Genomic DNA, 15,841 nt, shown 5'->3' with positions numbered 1-15,841 from the left:
TCTGTTTATCTTTAATATATTTAATACTTAATATCTTTAATATTAATCCCTGCCTGGTATACAGTTTTCAAGGATTTGTTTCATTTTCTACGCTATTGGAAACCTGTTTAAAAGTTCTTGCCTACACCTATATCTTAAAGTGCTTCACCTGTAAACTACATTAAGGTCTTTAATCCATTTTAAATGATTTTTTCTCTACCATGATAAGTTTGTCCAACACATCTTAAGGCACTGTCTTTTCTCCAATGTATGGTTATTATACCTTTATCAAAAATCAGGTTTCTATAATCTTGTGGCCTTATTTCTGGGTCCTCTGTTCTAGTCTACTGGAATTCTGGTCTGGCTTTGTGCTAGTGTAAAGCTGGCTTTGTTGGTCTGTAATTTGAGATTGGGAATTGTGACATTTTAGTGTTATTCATCCTATTAAGGGAAATTTTAGTGATTAGGGCCTCTGGTGGTTGCATATAAAATCTAGGATTATGTTTTGCATTTTTATGGACAATGTCACTTGAATTTTGATGGGAGTTGGATTGAATCTGTAAAACACATTAATAAAGCTATTTTTACAATATTAAATCTATTTATCTATAGATATTTGAAGTCTTTGCCTCTTCTAAGGATTTTACTGTGAAGAGGTTGCTCAGCTGTTTTGTTAGATATATTCCTAGATGTTTTGCTCCTTGTGAAAGCTGTTGTGAGTGTGATTTAGAAAATCATTTCTAGCACAACACAGCTGTAGATTCTGTGACAGTAAGCATGGCTGTTGGTGTTTCCATCCATCGCTGTGACATATACCCGAGGGAAACATTTTCAAAGAAGAACAGTTTTCTTTGGCTCACAGTTTAAGGGACCCAGTCCATAGCTAGTATCCTTCACAGTCATATCCCTGTAGTGAGGTGGGGTGTCATGGCAGCAGGACTAGGATGCAAGAAAATTTATTCTTATCATCTTCATTGTGGAGAAAGGCTGGTGTGTCTTTGCAGGGCACATTTCCAGTGACCTACTTTCCTCCTTACACCTGGCCATAGTACTATGAATCTGTCAAAGGTACTCACTGTTTAGGCCCAGAAATTGTGTGGTTGTTTAGACTTTTGATTCTTGCTTTTGGAGACAGGGACTCTGTTGCCCACGCTGGCCCAGAACTCATGGTGAACATGTGTACAGCCTGGCCTCATACTAAGTTTTCCTGCCTTACCTTCCTGGGTTCGGGGACTATAGGCATGAGCTATCACACCCAGCAAAGTTACAGATAATTTGCTTGGTCTTGGTTACCTACTGTGCCATGAAGCACTCCCCATGCATTAAATTGTCACATTTTGGCAGTAGTGGCTCTAGGCTTGATAGCATTTTAAAAGTATTTTAACAGCATTAGTAGCAGGGTTCAATACTGTTCCCTTCAGTTGGCAACCAAAGCCCCAGATCACGAGCCTTCAGGGGATAAAACCATAACAGTAAGCTGCATGCAGTGGCTTGTCACCACGACTCTAGGAATCCGATACCATCCCCTTGGGAAATCACAGATGGAAGCCACATTATCTTGTGATCTATTTCAGTTATGTTGTCATACCATGAATTTGCAGATTTGGAGACCTGCCCACAGTTGGCATTACATACTATGATAGAATGATTGGAATATCCATAAATCTTAAATGTTTCACACGGATCTGGCCATTACAAATTAAAGGAAATTTGATGCCATAAAAGCTTAGGGGCAAAGGAATAAAATGCTGAAAAGGCTATGTCAGAAGCACGACAAATACCACAGTCTATTAATGACAAAAATAATATCTTAGATGGAAGGAAACTAATTGGGATTCTGATTTTGCAGTGCCATGTATTAAATGGGGCTCTTGCTTGGTGACCTAGGTCAATGTAACATCAATTTGGGAAGCATTCTCTTGCTGAGAGACTCAAAGAAATCAAGGGTAGATAGCAAGAAAACTAAGAAGCAGTAGGTACTTATATTCTCTTAGGTATCATTTTGTGAAACAGTATGAGAGAGAGAGAGAGAGAGAGAGAGGAGAGAAAATGGATATCCATATATTAGTTATAACTATATATAAAGTTCTAAGAATATATCTGTATCTTTAGATGTGGGTATCTTTGCATATATAACTGTGTGTGGCTCAAAGCAAATTAGCAAGAATGTCTTGTCTCGCCACTTCCCTTAAACTGCATGCTGCTGAAAGGATTCCAGACAAATGTCTAGGTTATTTGTGAAGATGTCTAGGGAGGCAGAGATGACAGCCTCTTAGTATTGGGTGTAAATGCTGGCGGTTAGCTCTTAGAGCCTCAGACATACTCGGCTTCACCATTCAGCAACCATGTGACCTCGGGAACCATGTGACCTCGGGAAAGTCTTCTCATGCCTCTAAGCTTCAGTTTCTATTTCTGTAAATAGGGTTTGCCTCAGAATTGTAGAGAGAATGAATGATGTGTGCTAAGTACTTAGCTACAGTAGCTGGACCATAGGGAACACTGTATTTGGTAGCTGTCACAGCTCCCGGCAATAGAATAAATTGTCTGTTCAGTGAACTCATTTAGGTGCTTTATGCTCCTTTAATGTCTCCACAGGGTACCCTGTGGACCATCTTGGATTATTTACTCAGTAGCCTTTGTCAGTCTCTGATCAAAAGACTGTGTTAACATGATCTGGGTTGTGCAGGTGTCTATGGGGATATTGTTTTCTATGGCTATAGTCACTATGCACTTCCAAAGCTGCCCTGCATCACGGAAGAAATTAAACAGAATCAAAAGAATGCTACCAGGAGCAGAGTAGGATATAGACTGCTGGACACTAAAATGTGATGTCATGCCCCTCTTTCACTAAAATATGTCTCCTTCATTAAAATATAATGTTTGGTGTCAGGTCTCTTAGGATCTCTTTTCATTTGTTGGTATGGTAACGATTACCTGCTACTCTCTTCTGCTCCTTCTACACTAAATTATTGGTGGCTATATGGTCTAGTAACATTTTCTTAATTTTTTTGACATTAAAATGTAATTACACCATTTACCCTTCCCTCCCTTCAACTTTTCTCATGCATCTTCCCTTGATCTGTCTCAAATTCATGGTCTCTATTTCTTTAACTTGCACATACATGCACACAAAATATGTATGTGTATGCTTATGTGTATGTTTGTGCATGTGTGTGTGTGTTCTTAAACATATAAATACAACCTGCTCAATTCATCTAAAGTTACTCAGATGTTTATGATTTCAGGGCTGAGTATCACTTGGTATCAATTCATTGGGGTCGCTTCCCTAGGAAAGGCTAGTTTTCTTGCTCTTAGGATTCTCTAATTGCCTGTAGTTCTTCATCTAGGGTTGAAGGCCTATTAGATTTCCTCCTCATGTTAACATGTTTATCGGCATTGCTCTTTTTGGATAAAGTTTAGGCATGTTGATAAGACTTTTTGTTCACAGGTTCTCAGATACTTCTGGGAGGCAATATCTCAAACCTCCTGTTCTTCTGGGTTTTATAATCTTTTCGTCCCATCTTCCCTATGATTCCTGAGCTTTACAGCAAGTGGTGCATTTTTGGATGTATCCTTTGCGGCTGGGCACCACACATTTTGATTGGTTGTAATTTTCTGTGATCTCTGTTTGTTACAAGAAGACACTTCTTTCATGAAGGGTGAGACCTATACCTATCTGTGGGTAGAAGGAAACATATTTAGAACATAGTTAGGAATTATGTGGCACTAATAGGTTCTCTACCAAATCCACAATCTCACTCACTCCCGTGAATTGACTGGGTTTTCCAGTATCAGGCTTGCCTTTCTGTGGGTAAGCAGGTCTTCAGTTCAATTAGAGTGCTCTTGGTTTCCACCATGGTACCTGTACCATTATTGCACTCCTAGGGTTGCCATGCTTATGCTGATCATTGATTTAGTTCATAGGCATTATGACGGAGTAGCATTATCTATTACTTCCCTCCCTTTACAGCTTGCATGCTGCCTTCTGTTTCCATGAAAACCAGTTGTCAGGGAGGATGTCTTTGGAACAGAACCGGTTGAGATCATCTCAGTCATGTGTCCAGAGAACACGTTGTTTTCAACATCTAGGAAGCAAGCAAGTACAATCGCAATAGCTTATGTTTGGGGAGGTCTCTTGGACAACCCTGACCAACAATTTAAATTGGGGTTTCTCATGCCTGGTGTTTGGACTTTTGTTTAATACTCTGTAGATACAGAAGGAAGCATTTTCAGCCCAGATGAGAAATTTTTATTGAAACTGTGTGTGTGTGTGTGTGTGTGTGTGTGTGTGTGTGTGTGTGTGTGTTATGTAATTTTTTGGTAGATACTAAAAATGTATTTACCTTTTCAGACATCATTATTATTTTACCCTCTTCTTTATCTGTATTAATCTCCCCACTTCCTAATTAAAGCCCCCATTTTTTATGTCCTCCTTACATTACTTGTGCCCCACTGTGCCCCCTTCTATCTCTCCCCCATTTCCCTACACTGGCAACGATTCCTGTTCTGGTCCAATAGTTACTCCAAGTTATATACTCACATTTGAAGATTTAAAAGTATGAACCTCAGATGAGAGAGAACATTTCATGTTTGTTTCTAGGTGTAGGTTACTTCAATCAAAATGTTCTTTTCTAGTTCTATCTCTGCCTACAAAGTTCATGATATCCTTCCATTCTATATACATACCAAATTTTCATTATTCATTCATCAGTTAAGGACATTAATTTAGGTTGTTTCCATTTCCTGGGTATTGTGAATGAAGAAGCAGTGAGAACGTCTAAACTAGCAAATATCTGTGAACTGGGATGTTGAGTCCTCTTGGCATATGCTAAGAAGTGGTTTAGCTGGGTCACATGGTAGATTTGTTTTTTGGTATTTTCAACACTAATTCCACTAGTTGCTGGACTGCCTCGTAGCATTGTTAAAGCATCCCAGCCACCTATGTTTTCAGAAAGTTGCCCTACTCGAGAGGTATACTGAGAGAGGTCACGGGCTCATGAATTCCTCCTTTCCAGTGGAATAACTACGTTTAAAGAATTTTGGTGCCTGAATACAAACCCAGGGCTTTGTGCATGCTGAGCAATCACCTAACCACTGAGCCACACCTCCAGCTCTAGATCAAGTGATTCTTAACAAGAGTGGCAGTGCTGTGCTTCAAACTGGAGCCTCTAATGTGGAGTGAGAATCCCACTGATCAGAGACCTCTCACCAGCTGCCTGTCTACACTTCATCACCCCAACACACACCCACTCTGCACTCTGGCCTGACAGTGTGATTTGTACACAGGTGTCCAGGAGGCCGTGGTGAGCTGCCTGAACAAACAGACCCGGGAGATGGCTGATGAGAACCTGTGTGTGACCAGCAGACGGCCCCCACCGCTCCTGAAGTCCTGCAACTTGGATCCGTGCCCAGCAAGGTAAGGGATGTATTGCTGCCCCTGCCAACCAGGAGCATGTGCTGAACTGGGTGCATCTCTCTATGGGTAACAGAGGAACGTTTATTGTTACCCAGTGTTTTGAAAACCAATTAGCATCAGTTCAAACTTCTAGTCAAATCCACTTAAATTTAATTGAAAGCAGGGCCCTGGAATTCTACCCCAATCAATGGTCATATAGTCCAGAGGCTCCGTGCATTGAGCAAATTTATGGTGTGGATGTTAGATGCATGTAGAACTCTATTGTTTTCCCCTAAAGTGAAAATGAACTGACCACAGACTTCATGATCTGTGTTGCATCTTAGCCCATATCCCAAAGCCTTGAACCATAGTAATAAACTGGCTTTCCAATCACCTGGGTGGTATAACTGAGCCACTGTGAAATCTGTGTGCACACAGCATACAGATTCATTCTAGCGTGCTTGGGGGCCTGTGTGTATCATTCCACATGCGTGAAATCGATTAGAGCATTTCATTGTTGAGCCTTGCCTGTGTCTCATTATCGCCCAACCTTGAGTCTTTGCTAATCAATCCAATCACTGCTTTGGTCCACATGATTTTATGGTGTCTCGAGAAATTTGCCTTTTAGATACTTTTTTGGAGAAAATCCCCTATATGATTCTGGTTTGGATGTGGAAGGTTTGAGGAACTAAAGCCAGACTTGCAAATCTAAGACTGCATTGAGGAATGGTATCTGATAAGGTCATGTCCTAGATATGAAAGGAATCTTGCTTCTGAATAGTTCTCATTTCTCTGCAAAAAAATCCAAGAGTCACTCTACTGTTTTTGGGTGCTCACAGTAGCTTGCTGGTAAGGCCTGGGTGCCCACTGTCTTCCTTCTCAGCCAGCTCCAGTAGATTCCTTACTTTTGGACTTGAAAGAAACAAGTTTTCTCTAATCATGTGACACAGCTTCATGGTGATTCTCTGGTCCCCGTTGTGGTATTGATCTGAATGCTAAGACTGAGCTTCCCCCTTCAACTATAGAAGTGACCTTGGCCAGCCTTGCCATATCCTCCAAAGCAAGCTACTTGCCTGGAACAACGCCCCACCCATCAGAACATCAGGCAGGAAAACAGAGTCAAGGGCTAGGCAGAGAGAAGCAGACAAAGAGAAGCTAGACCCAGTGTGTTAAAGCCCAAGCTAGTTTGCAGCCTGGTTGCTATATGCATGTACCCCTGGGGCAACTAGTTCCTCAACTGTCCCAAACTCTCCACTGTCCGAATGTGATACCCTATGACTTTAGTTGATTAGGAAAGAATACAAACTCCTCTACTTGGTGACAGTCTCCCATATTAAAAGAAAGCTGCCAGGCACTTGGCTAGAAGGTGAGCAGGGCTGAGTCTCATCCTGTCTGTCACCATCTAGCTATGTAGCCTCAGCAAGTTAACTGTTCTCTCTGTTCCCCCGTGAATGAAATTACTGGACAAGACAACATGAGGTTGTCATGCCCCACGCAAATATCCAGCCGTTATTCATTATCCCATAGGCAGAAGCTTCAGACAACTATCAGTTTTTCTGTGTGTTGTCAACTGCTGTCCTTTATATCCTACTCAGTTGCCATCATTAGGAAATCAGAAGTGTCTTTTTAGCACATCCCACTGCTGTGATAAGCTAAGGCAAGGCCAAGGAGTCAGTACTTGGACTAGGAGAAAATTGCTGGCATGTGTATCCACTAAATCCATTCTTTCTCTGAGCAGAAAATTATATTATTATTATTATTATTATTATTATTATTATTATTATTATTATTATTATTAATATGACACAAGTATTCTTTCTCATTCTCAAAGGGCTAAGATTAATTTAGATTAAGACTAATTTATGCTGCTTTTTAAAAATCGATTCTCCTGTGGACTATTTTGGGATACCTTCAGAACAGCCCTCTCTTCCTGATCCCCTTGGAGTAAGATGTATACATATTTGTTTGGTAGAGGTGTAGCCATGTGCATTTCTTCTCTACAACCTTGGTCTAGTCAGAAGTCATTTATATCTTCAGTTCTCTATTTTTCAGCAAGCTTCTGTGTTTTGATGTATCTTACAATGGGTCCAATCTTTCTACGCAGTCTTTTATGCTCTTGACCTCTGCTGAAATCCACATGCTTTTTTTGGGGAAAAAAAAAAAAAAAACCACGGCATTCCTATGCAACATAGAGAAATGCTTCAAGTCTTCACTGTGGGTTAAGATATGCCTCCCTCCTCTGATCGTCAGTGAGGAAGCTCTCACCTGTGCAGGGACCAATGCTGTGGCATTCAGTGCACCAAAGGCATCTATCTTTCTGGAGTAGCTTCTGAGACCCACACGTGATCCTTCTGGTCTCTTCTGTGTGAAACTGAGTTTGTATCAGAAGCATATGTCTGACTTTTGTCAGTGTTCTCACATGCAGCTTTTAGACCTGGTCACCCACAGCAGGAGCACAGTGCAGGCTGGAAGAACCTTTTCTAGCTTTGGTGTATATTTTTGAGTACATATGTGCACATCTGTGCAATGCTCATTCTCCTTAAGTAACTTTTAAAAAGATGGTAGTTTCTATTGAAGGGGCTAGATTTTAAAGTCCTTGCTCTCAGCTTTATGTTTTAATCCTTCTCTCTTTATGGCTATGATCTAGGAACCAACAGGTGGCAGGTGATTGCTCACCTGGAGGCCATGTTTTTAATTCCCAAAGTTTGGACCATGCTGAGAATAAGAGCACAAAGTATCACAGCTATTTCTCTCCTCTTTATTGCTCTCCCTCCCATCTTCCAGGTGACCTTTAAGATGCCATTTTTAGGCTCCGTTTTCATAAACTCAAGACATTAATTGTCAAACTAAAATATAACTATGATTATAGTATTTATGTTAACTCATATACAGAAAAGTATATGCAAAGTAAAGAAGGACGCACTGATGGAAGGGACAGGACAGAGGGGTGGTTGTTAGCAATGGCTAGTGGAAAGGTTGGTTCTGGGAGGGCAGGGAAGAGTCTGTGGAAGATAAATATGTATTCCTTTTCAACTGTCCCTAAAATTGGCCATAAAATATTGGATGCAGTTTTGCTTTAAGCTATCAGTGAGAACTTTCTTCAAAGTTTATAGGAAAGGAGTTACTTTCATAGAGAAAGAAACTCCTTTGCGAATTTTTAACACTAAGCAATTTGAGTCTCAGAGGCTCTAACATCTTCCAAAGTGTGCTACCAGTGAGTGGGGTTGGCCAAGAGCCATTGTGGGCAAAGAAGTCAGTCTCTGTACCCAATTTATTAAAAAACAAAACTTTCTGGGTGTTCTAATTATCTAGGTAGCTCATGAAGATATTCCCTTTAAAACTCGAGGGAATATCAAGGAAGAGAAGGTAAAAAGATAGGAAGAGACAGAGGATCAAAATGGCTACTTGAGAAAGTGTCTGATGCTTCGATGCATGTCAGGGATGCTGCAGCCATGACAGTATAGTTGCCTACACATGACCTGCCCTGCACGATGACCACACATGCCATGTGTATGGGAAAACAGTTTGTAAGGCCCCTGGGTGAGGAACTACAGGTAATCAGTAGATGTTGACGGAGAGAGAATCAGTTTTCTCTAGGAATAAACCCCTCTGATAGGTTTTCCAATCTTAAGTGGTCAGTTCTAAACACATGTACACCCAAACAGTGCTAACTAGGCTCAGTAGATGTGTGTGTATGTGTGTGTCTATAAAAACAATCAGACAATAATAATTATAGAAGAGATCATGAATTCAAGATGGGATGAGGGGGCATGAGAAGAACTGGAGGGAGAAAGAAGGGCAGGAATCGAGCACAAAATTCTTAAAACAAATAATTTTTAACCCCTCAAGCACAGCAGTAGTAATCAGGGCAGCAATGTAACCCTCCCCCTTACACCGTCTTAGTCACTTTTCCTACTCTTTCTTGCCCAGAGAGAGGCATGCTAGTAGCTTGGTGTATATGCTTCAAGGCTAATTTCTATGAATTTATATATGTTTGTGAGCATACACAAATATACAAGATATTGGTAAACAAGATCGTATTGTATTTATTGCTCAGAAGGTTCAAGTTTTCACTTGGCACTGTGAAGCTTTCTCATCCCTGAGACACTCAGGACAAGCAAATAGATGTAGATCTGTGGTCCAAGCCTCTTTGGCCACTTTTTACTAACCTTTGAAAAGCAACAGACAGTTTTAGAGCTTTATTTTCTTCGTTAAAATGGGATAACATTTTAGAACACTTGGTATAGTGAGTCACAGCTACAGTGTTAGTAATTAAGGGACTGAGGCAAGCAGATCGCCATGGCGTTGTGGTAAGCCTGGGTTACATAATGAGTTCCGGGCCAGCACTGGCTACGGGGTACGACTGTCAACAATGACAACAGTTTTATATTCTATATGTTAATAGTATCTGTGCTAGGGTGTAACTCAGTGTCTGGGTGTTTGAATAACATGCATAAGGCCCTGGGTTCAATACCCTGTTACTTCCACTACACACACACACACACACACACACACACACACACACATTTCCAGGTATAAAAACACATGCCTAAAATCACAGAACTCAGATGTCAAATCAGAAAGATTGTGAATTTCAGGCCTGCCTAAGGTGCCAGAGCACCCAAGTCTGCCTCAAAAATTAAAAATGAAGAGAAATAAAAACAAAATCATAATCCTCGCTCAGAGAAATATATAGTCATCTTTTAGTTTTGCCGGGAAACACTAGTTATAATTTCCATGAGAGCATATATTTTTATGTAAGACTTAAATTTGATTAAGTTTGAGCTAAGTCTTAATAGATAAGTCACTATCTCCCTGGTTTATAAGAGTAGTGATATGAGCAGCCAAAGAAAACCAGAAAGCACTACTTTTTTTTAAAATGTAGGAGTGTTATTAATTATAAGCATTTGATAGCTTGGCCAATGTGTGTTGAAAAGATTTGGTAAATGTATGTGGAGGAGGGGAACAAAGTCAGCAATGAAAGCCAGATGGCTGAAAATGAAGGAAATTCCAGGCAATTTCTGCAGCTTTGTTCTAACATACTTCTTAAACTAAACTCTTATTGCTGTGCAACAGAGAACAGCTGAGTGGTGCTGGGGAGATAAACAGTGGAGGGGGCGCTCCTAATTCCAGGAATGCTATTCAGTCTCTTGCCGCTCCCTCTCTCCACTCCCTGGGCTAGCCCTAATCTCTTTGCTCAATCCTAGGACTCTTCTGAGAACCACCAAGAATAAAAGAAGCTGAGAATCCTTATTTAAGGGGAGTGTTGGGGGTCACAGAGTCCCCTCTTTTAAAAGCAGACCAGAACACCCACTTTATTGTACACTAACAAGACCCATGCACACTGACAGCACATGATTTCCAACTTCAACTTTTCTTTTATATTCACTTAAAATGGCCAGAGCAAAAGGTGTCACCTTTTAAGACAGTCATGTTTTCATTGAGTTGATGGAGCTTTCAAAGCGTCACAGGCCCCCTGGTCTGGTTTTAAGGGCTGCTGTTTCAACATGCTGTCTAATGACTGGTTTGTCTTCTGCTGACTCCCTTTTGCTGCTTTCTGGCTCAGTCCATACTAGCTTTTAAATTCATAAAGCAAAAGCTCACCAAAGCTCACCAGCATCCACAGACATTAAGTCCAGATTTAGAGACCATGCTCAGATGTCTTTGGAGTAATAACTCTTACCACCATGCCTTCATCAAGCATACCCTGGTGTGTCTTCCACATTTTCCCTTTCTCCTGCTGATAGGAAAATTACAACAGCGCACCATGCTTCTTAATTGTTAGGCTCATTGGGTGGTGATCCTGGGCTGCTTCTTCACGAGGAATGTTAGAATTGTTTCAGTAACATTTTGATATCAACAAAAATAAAAATTAGCATTGTGGGGAAGCTAAAATTACTTTATACACAGAGATTTCAACTTCATGGAGCTAGAGAGAACATGAAACAACAAAATGTACCTACCTGAAAGAGTAGATGATTCATTCTAGAAAGGTGCAAACAACAGCTTTAGAGACACCCATCCACCAAGTCTGAAGAAGGAAACCTTTTCTGATTTCTTAACACCTAAATAACTGGATGTCCCCTTAGACCACGAAACCCTGCCTAAGCTACATGAAGTCTTTATACAGACCGTCAACCTCTGTTCAGTTTCCGCTCAAAAGTTAAAGCAGAGAGGATGTTTACATTTTAATTCTGAAACAGTAAAGATGAAACAGGCAGGCATCTTCATGCCCAGCAGGCTTCTGGTACCAGTCCTCAGAATGAACGAAACACAAAACCCCATCTTGAAGATGCCACGTCAAAACAGTAATGGTTCCGAGGGAACCTGAGGCCTCGAGGTGGCTTATTCCTCAAGGAGCTAGAGCCCAAGCTGAATGATAAAGCATAAAAGTAGGATTCATCCAAGTGAAGGAGAGAAAACATTCTTCAGATCAAAGAAAAGGACACGAAGTAGGTGCCATAAACACCTGTGGTGGCCTCATGTCCTAAAGATGCTTTGACTGAGTAAGAGGAGCTCAGAGAAGAAGCTTAAACAGGGTCCTAAAAAGGGCCAGTTTGGCTTGAATAAAGATGACCCATGCTGACCACCCAAGACAATTGGATGGCTAGCTTTTATTACCGCCTACGTATCGCCATTGTTTCTCATGTAGAATCATAAATGGTACAGTGTGTTGTGATATTTCCATTGACGAAAAGCAGTGCAAATGTCAGCGTTGTTTGCTCCCTCCAGTTTGTGCTGACGAAACCTGTCAACCTGACAGGAAAATGGCACCACAGGTGAGGGAATCATATAGAAGTCACCATCAAGGTAGCTAATGATCACTGGCCACTTGATCACTGAGGTCCTGTTCGAACTACCATCCTGAGATCCTTCGAAGATGAGGATTATATTTCCTACAGAATCAATAAGGAAGAAAATATGCATGGGTTCTCTTAGAAAAAAAAAATCCCATGATAAAGAACCATAACCCGTATGGAGAATGTGATTTTACTTTTCACGTGAGGCGCTTAGGCCTGGCTTTCAGGCCTCGAGGACAGCTACAGACTGAGATGGGAAAATTTTCACAATACCTCAGTCACATTTGTATGTGAGCAAAGAATATAAAACAGCCTGCATCCCTATACTTAGAAGTTTGGGATGCTCTGAAAGATAGTCGAGTTTCTCGTTGCTCAGTCCGCATTGAGTAAGTACTTATTGAAGGTCTCCTGTGCCAGGCATTCAGGCATTGTGCTGTGGCTCTAGTCACAGACAAAGCCCTCTTTGTTCTCTGAAGCTGAGAATGCAGTTCTTAGAGATGGTCGAGGCCTTTTCTTTGTGACCATTTGTTTGTTTGTTTGGGTTTTTGTTTTGTTTCTCTTTGGTGCCTGAGTTCTATCTGGGGCCTCAGTCCTACCATGCATGCTCTGCACAACGGAGTTAACCTCAGACTCGCATGTTTTAAACCCTGATGTCACAATGAAACATTGGAGTTTAATAGTTCAGAAATCTTGCTACGTACAAATCAGTTTACAGAACCTTGAAAAGAAAGACTTTTTTTTTTTTTTTTTTTTTTTGGCTCTCTCTATTATCAATTTTGAAAGTCCTGGAGTTAATGGCAGTCAAAAATTTGTCCAATTTTTGAAACTATAACAATATTGAAACTTAAGGAAGCCCCCAATTAAATGCTATTTTACAAGAGTTGTCTTGATTATGATGTCTCTTTACAGCAGTGCATCAGTGACTAAGACAAACACCAAGAGGGGACTTAGCAGTGCTAAATATTCCCTATCAGAAAAGGAAAGATTCCTTATGATGCAGACAAAGAACAGGGTTTCAAGTTAAAACACTGTGGCTTTTATTTTCCTTGCTGCCTAAGGAAGTTACTTTAGTTCTTGTATGGCCCAGTCCCCTACCTGTCAGAGATAATCATTCTGACAACTGGGGTAGAGGGTAAGGATAAGTACTTCTGGCCTCTAAAGCAGTCAGGAAACAAGGAACTTCTTCCCAATCCCTAAGAGTCAGGAAACAAGGAACTTCTTCCCAATCCCTAAGAATCAGGAAACAAAGAACTTCTTCCCAATCCCTAAGAGTCAGGAAACAAGGAACTTCTTCCCAATCCCTAAGTCTCTGGTCTAAGTCCTTGTGCTTATTTCCTACTCATCGTAGTATTCCCTAAAATTTTTTAACCAAATAGTGATGGGAGCACAGTTAAGGGAATCTATGAATAGAATATCCCATGGCCTATGGGGGGCCATTCTTATTCAAACCACCACAGTGTTCATCCTAAATAGCAAAAGGTGGCCATACTGAAAAGGGAAGCATCCATAATGTTTACAAGTTCTTCAGAAGGTGGGACCTATTAGGACAATCCATTTGACATTGTTACTTAATCTGATAACAAGTATTTTAAGTACCTTAATGAGATGAGGAAATATGAGCAAGAAGACAGAGATTTCAGTACCCCTGACTTAGGCACTGTTCCATTGCTATAAAGAGACAGTGGGACCAAGGAAACTCTTTAAAAAAAAAAAAAAAAAAAAAAAGAATGTGAGGGGCATTTTATTTGAAGGTTGCTTACAGTTTCAGAAGTTAGTTTGTTCTTATCATGGTGGGAATGGGGCGATAAATGAGAGCTCCATTCTGATCTACAGGCAGGGGGGGGGAGGGAGGGAGAGAGAGGGGGGGGAGAGGGAGGGAGGGAGGGAGAGAGAGAGGGAGAGAGAGAGAGAGAGAGAGAGAGAGAGAGAGAGAGAGAGAGGGAGTCAGACAGACAGAGAAAGAAAAAGAAAGAGAGACATAGAGGGAAAGAAAAGAAGATACAGACAGACAGAGATAGACAAAGAAAGAAAGAGGCAGAGACAGAGAGACAGAGACAGAAACAGAAAGAGAGTAGGCCTTGTGTGGGCTTTTGAAACCTCAAAGCCTGCCCCTAGTGACACACTTTCTCCAACAAGTCCACACCTCCTAATCCTTCTAAGTCTATCAAAGAGTTCCAGTCCCTCATGACTAAACATTCATATATATATGAATACATACTAAGAAAGTTACTTTAGTTCTTGTATGGTTCTTCTTGTTTAGTTCTTGAATTCCTACAGGAGCCATTCCTACTCAAATCAAACCAAAAACTCTGAACATAGTATGTCTTAGGAACTACAACAAAGGGGGCGGGGAGTCCTTTTGGCAAGTAAGGTGACAGCAGAAAATGAGCTGTGTTGTCCTGACAGAGAATCCTGTGATTGATAAGTCAGAACAAGGTGAGGTTTGTGTCAACTGTGATGTATTCCTAGCTGGTTGTCTCCACAAACACATATGGAAGGGGATAAGGATAATAGAAAGAAGAAGAGAACGGAGTAGAGCCGGAGAACAAGGAAACTCCAACTGTGGTACAGCCAATAAATAACCTGAGCCTACCTTTGAGTCAGATACAGTTTTCTAATGCTTACATCTACTTGGCGCAGGCAATATACCAGGCACCGTGTTTTTCCTATTCTTTTGTGTCTGTGATGAAATCACCATGACCAAAAGCAACTTCTTAAAGAACTTGTTTTTGGTTTATGGTTCCAGAGAGCTAAAGTTCATAAAAGCAGATAAGGCATTTCTGCCGGCAGAAAACTGTCTGACCACACCTTTGTTCACAACACAGGAAGGACAGAGGGAAACAGGAAGTGGGGTGAGGCTATCAGCCTTACAGCCCACCGCCAGGGATGTGACCCCTCCATTATGGAGCACCTCCTAAACGATCTGTACCCTCTCCAAACACTGTTACCAACTGAGGAATGGGTGCTTAAATACATTAGCCAATGGGGCTCATTAAAGCCACCACATCATGTGTGGTGCCAGACTCTTAATGTATACTATGCTATATTCAGTATGCAGTTTCCCCACACACTTATGATGGTCCTATTCTTGTCCTACCTTTATAGTTAAATAAGTCTTTGGAACAGTGGCTCTCAGCCTTCCTAATGCTGTGACCTTTAATACATCCCTCATGCTATGGTGATGACCAACCATGAAATTATTTCACTGCTACTTCATAACTGTAATTTTGCTACTATTATGAACTGTGATGTAAATGCCTGATATGAGAGCCCCAAGGAGGCTGAGGTCCATACTTTGACAACCACTGCCTTAGAGAGACATACAACCCCCAAATGGCAGGTCCAGATTGGGCTCAGGGTATAGGAGGATTGGAGGGAGAGGAAACTGTGGTCAGGATGTGATGTATGAGAGAATATATAAAACTTAAGGAAAGGAAGAGCTAGGAGCCAGTCATTCGCTTTACTGATGACAGAGGTCTATCCATCCATCACCGCAGCTGCTAGCTTCCCTATCTCAGACACTCCATATAGGCCCAGGAGTACCAGAAAAAGTGTCAGCATCCGACTCCTGTAGCCCATAACCCAAAACAAGTCACAAGGTTTTCTTTCTCCATCTCACACTTCTAGTTACCAGGACGGAGCACTGCTCCTGGAGAAGGCTTGCACT

The 15,841-nt window shown here is 41.2% G+C and overlaps 1 protein-coding gene across 2 annotated transcripts in view; it reads left to right on the top strand.

The window, feature by feature from the left end:
• ADAMTSL1 (ADAMTS like 1) overlaps nt 1-15,841 on the top strand; it is a gene marked incomplete at its 5' end in the record, with an annotated part of 379,578 nt that overhangs the window by 226,612 nt on the left and 137,125 nt on the right. For both annotated transcript variants that reach the window (XM_080921555.1, XM_080921554.1), the window contains one exon: nt 5,266-5,395. In XM_080921555.1, coding sequence (XP_080777681.1) covers nt 5,266-5,395 — 130 coding nt within the window. The remainder of the gene's footprint in view (nt 1-5,265; nt 5,396-15,841) is intronic.

This window comes from Micromys minutus, assembly GCF_963924665.1.
Source record: "Micromys minutus genome assembly, chromosome: 9".
Lineage (NCBI taxonomy): Eukaryota > Metazoa > Chordata > Mammalia > Rodentia > Muridae > Micromys > Micromys minutus.
The sequence above is the reverse complement of the archived record's forward strand: the minus strand, read 5'-3'. Positions and strand labels throughout refer to the sequence as shown.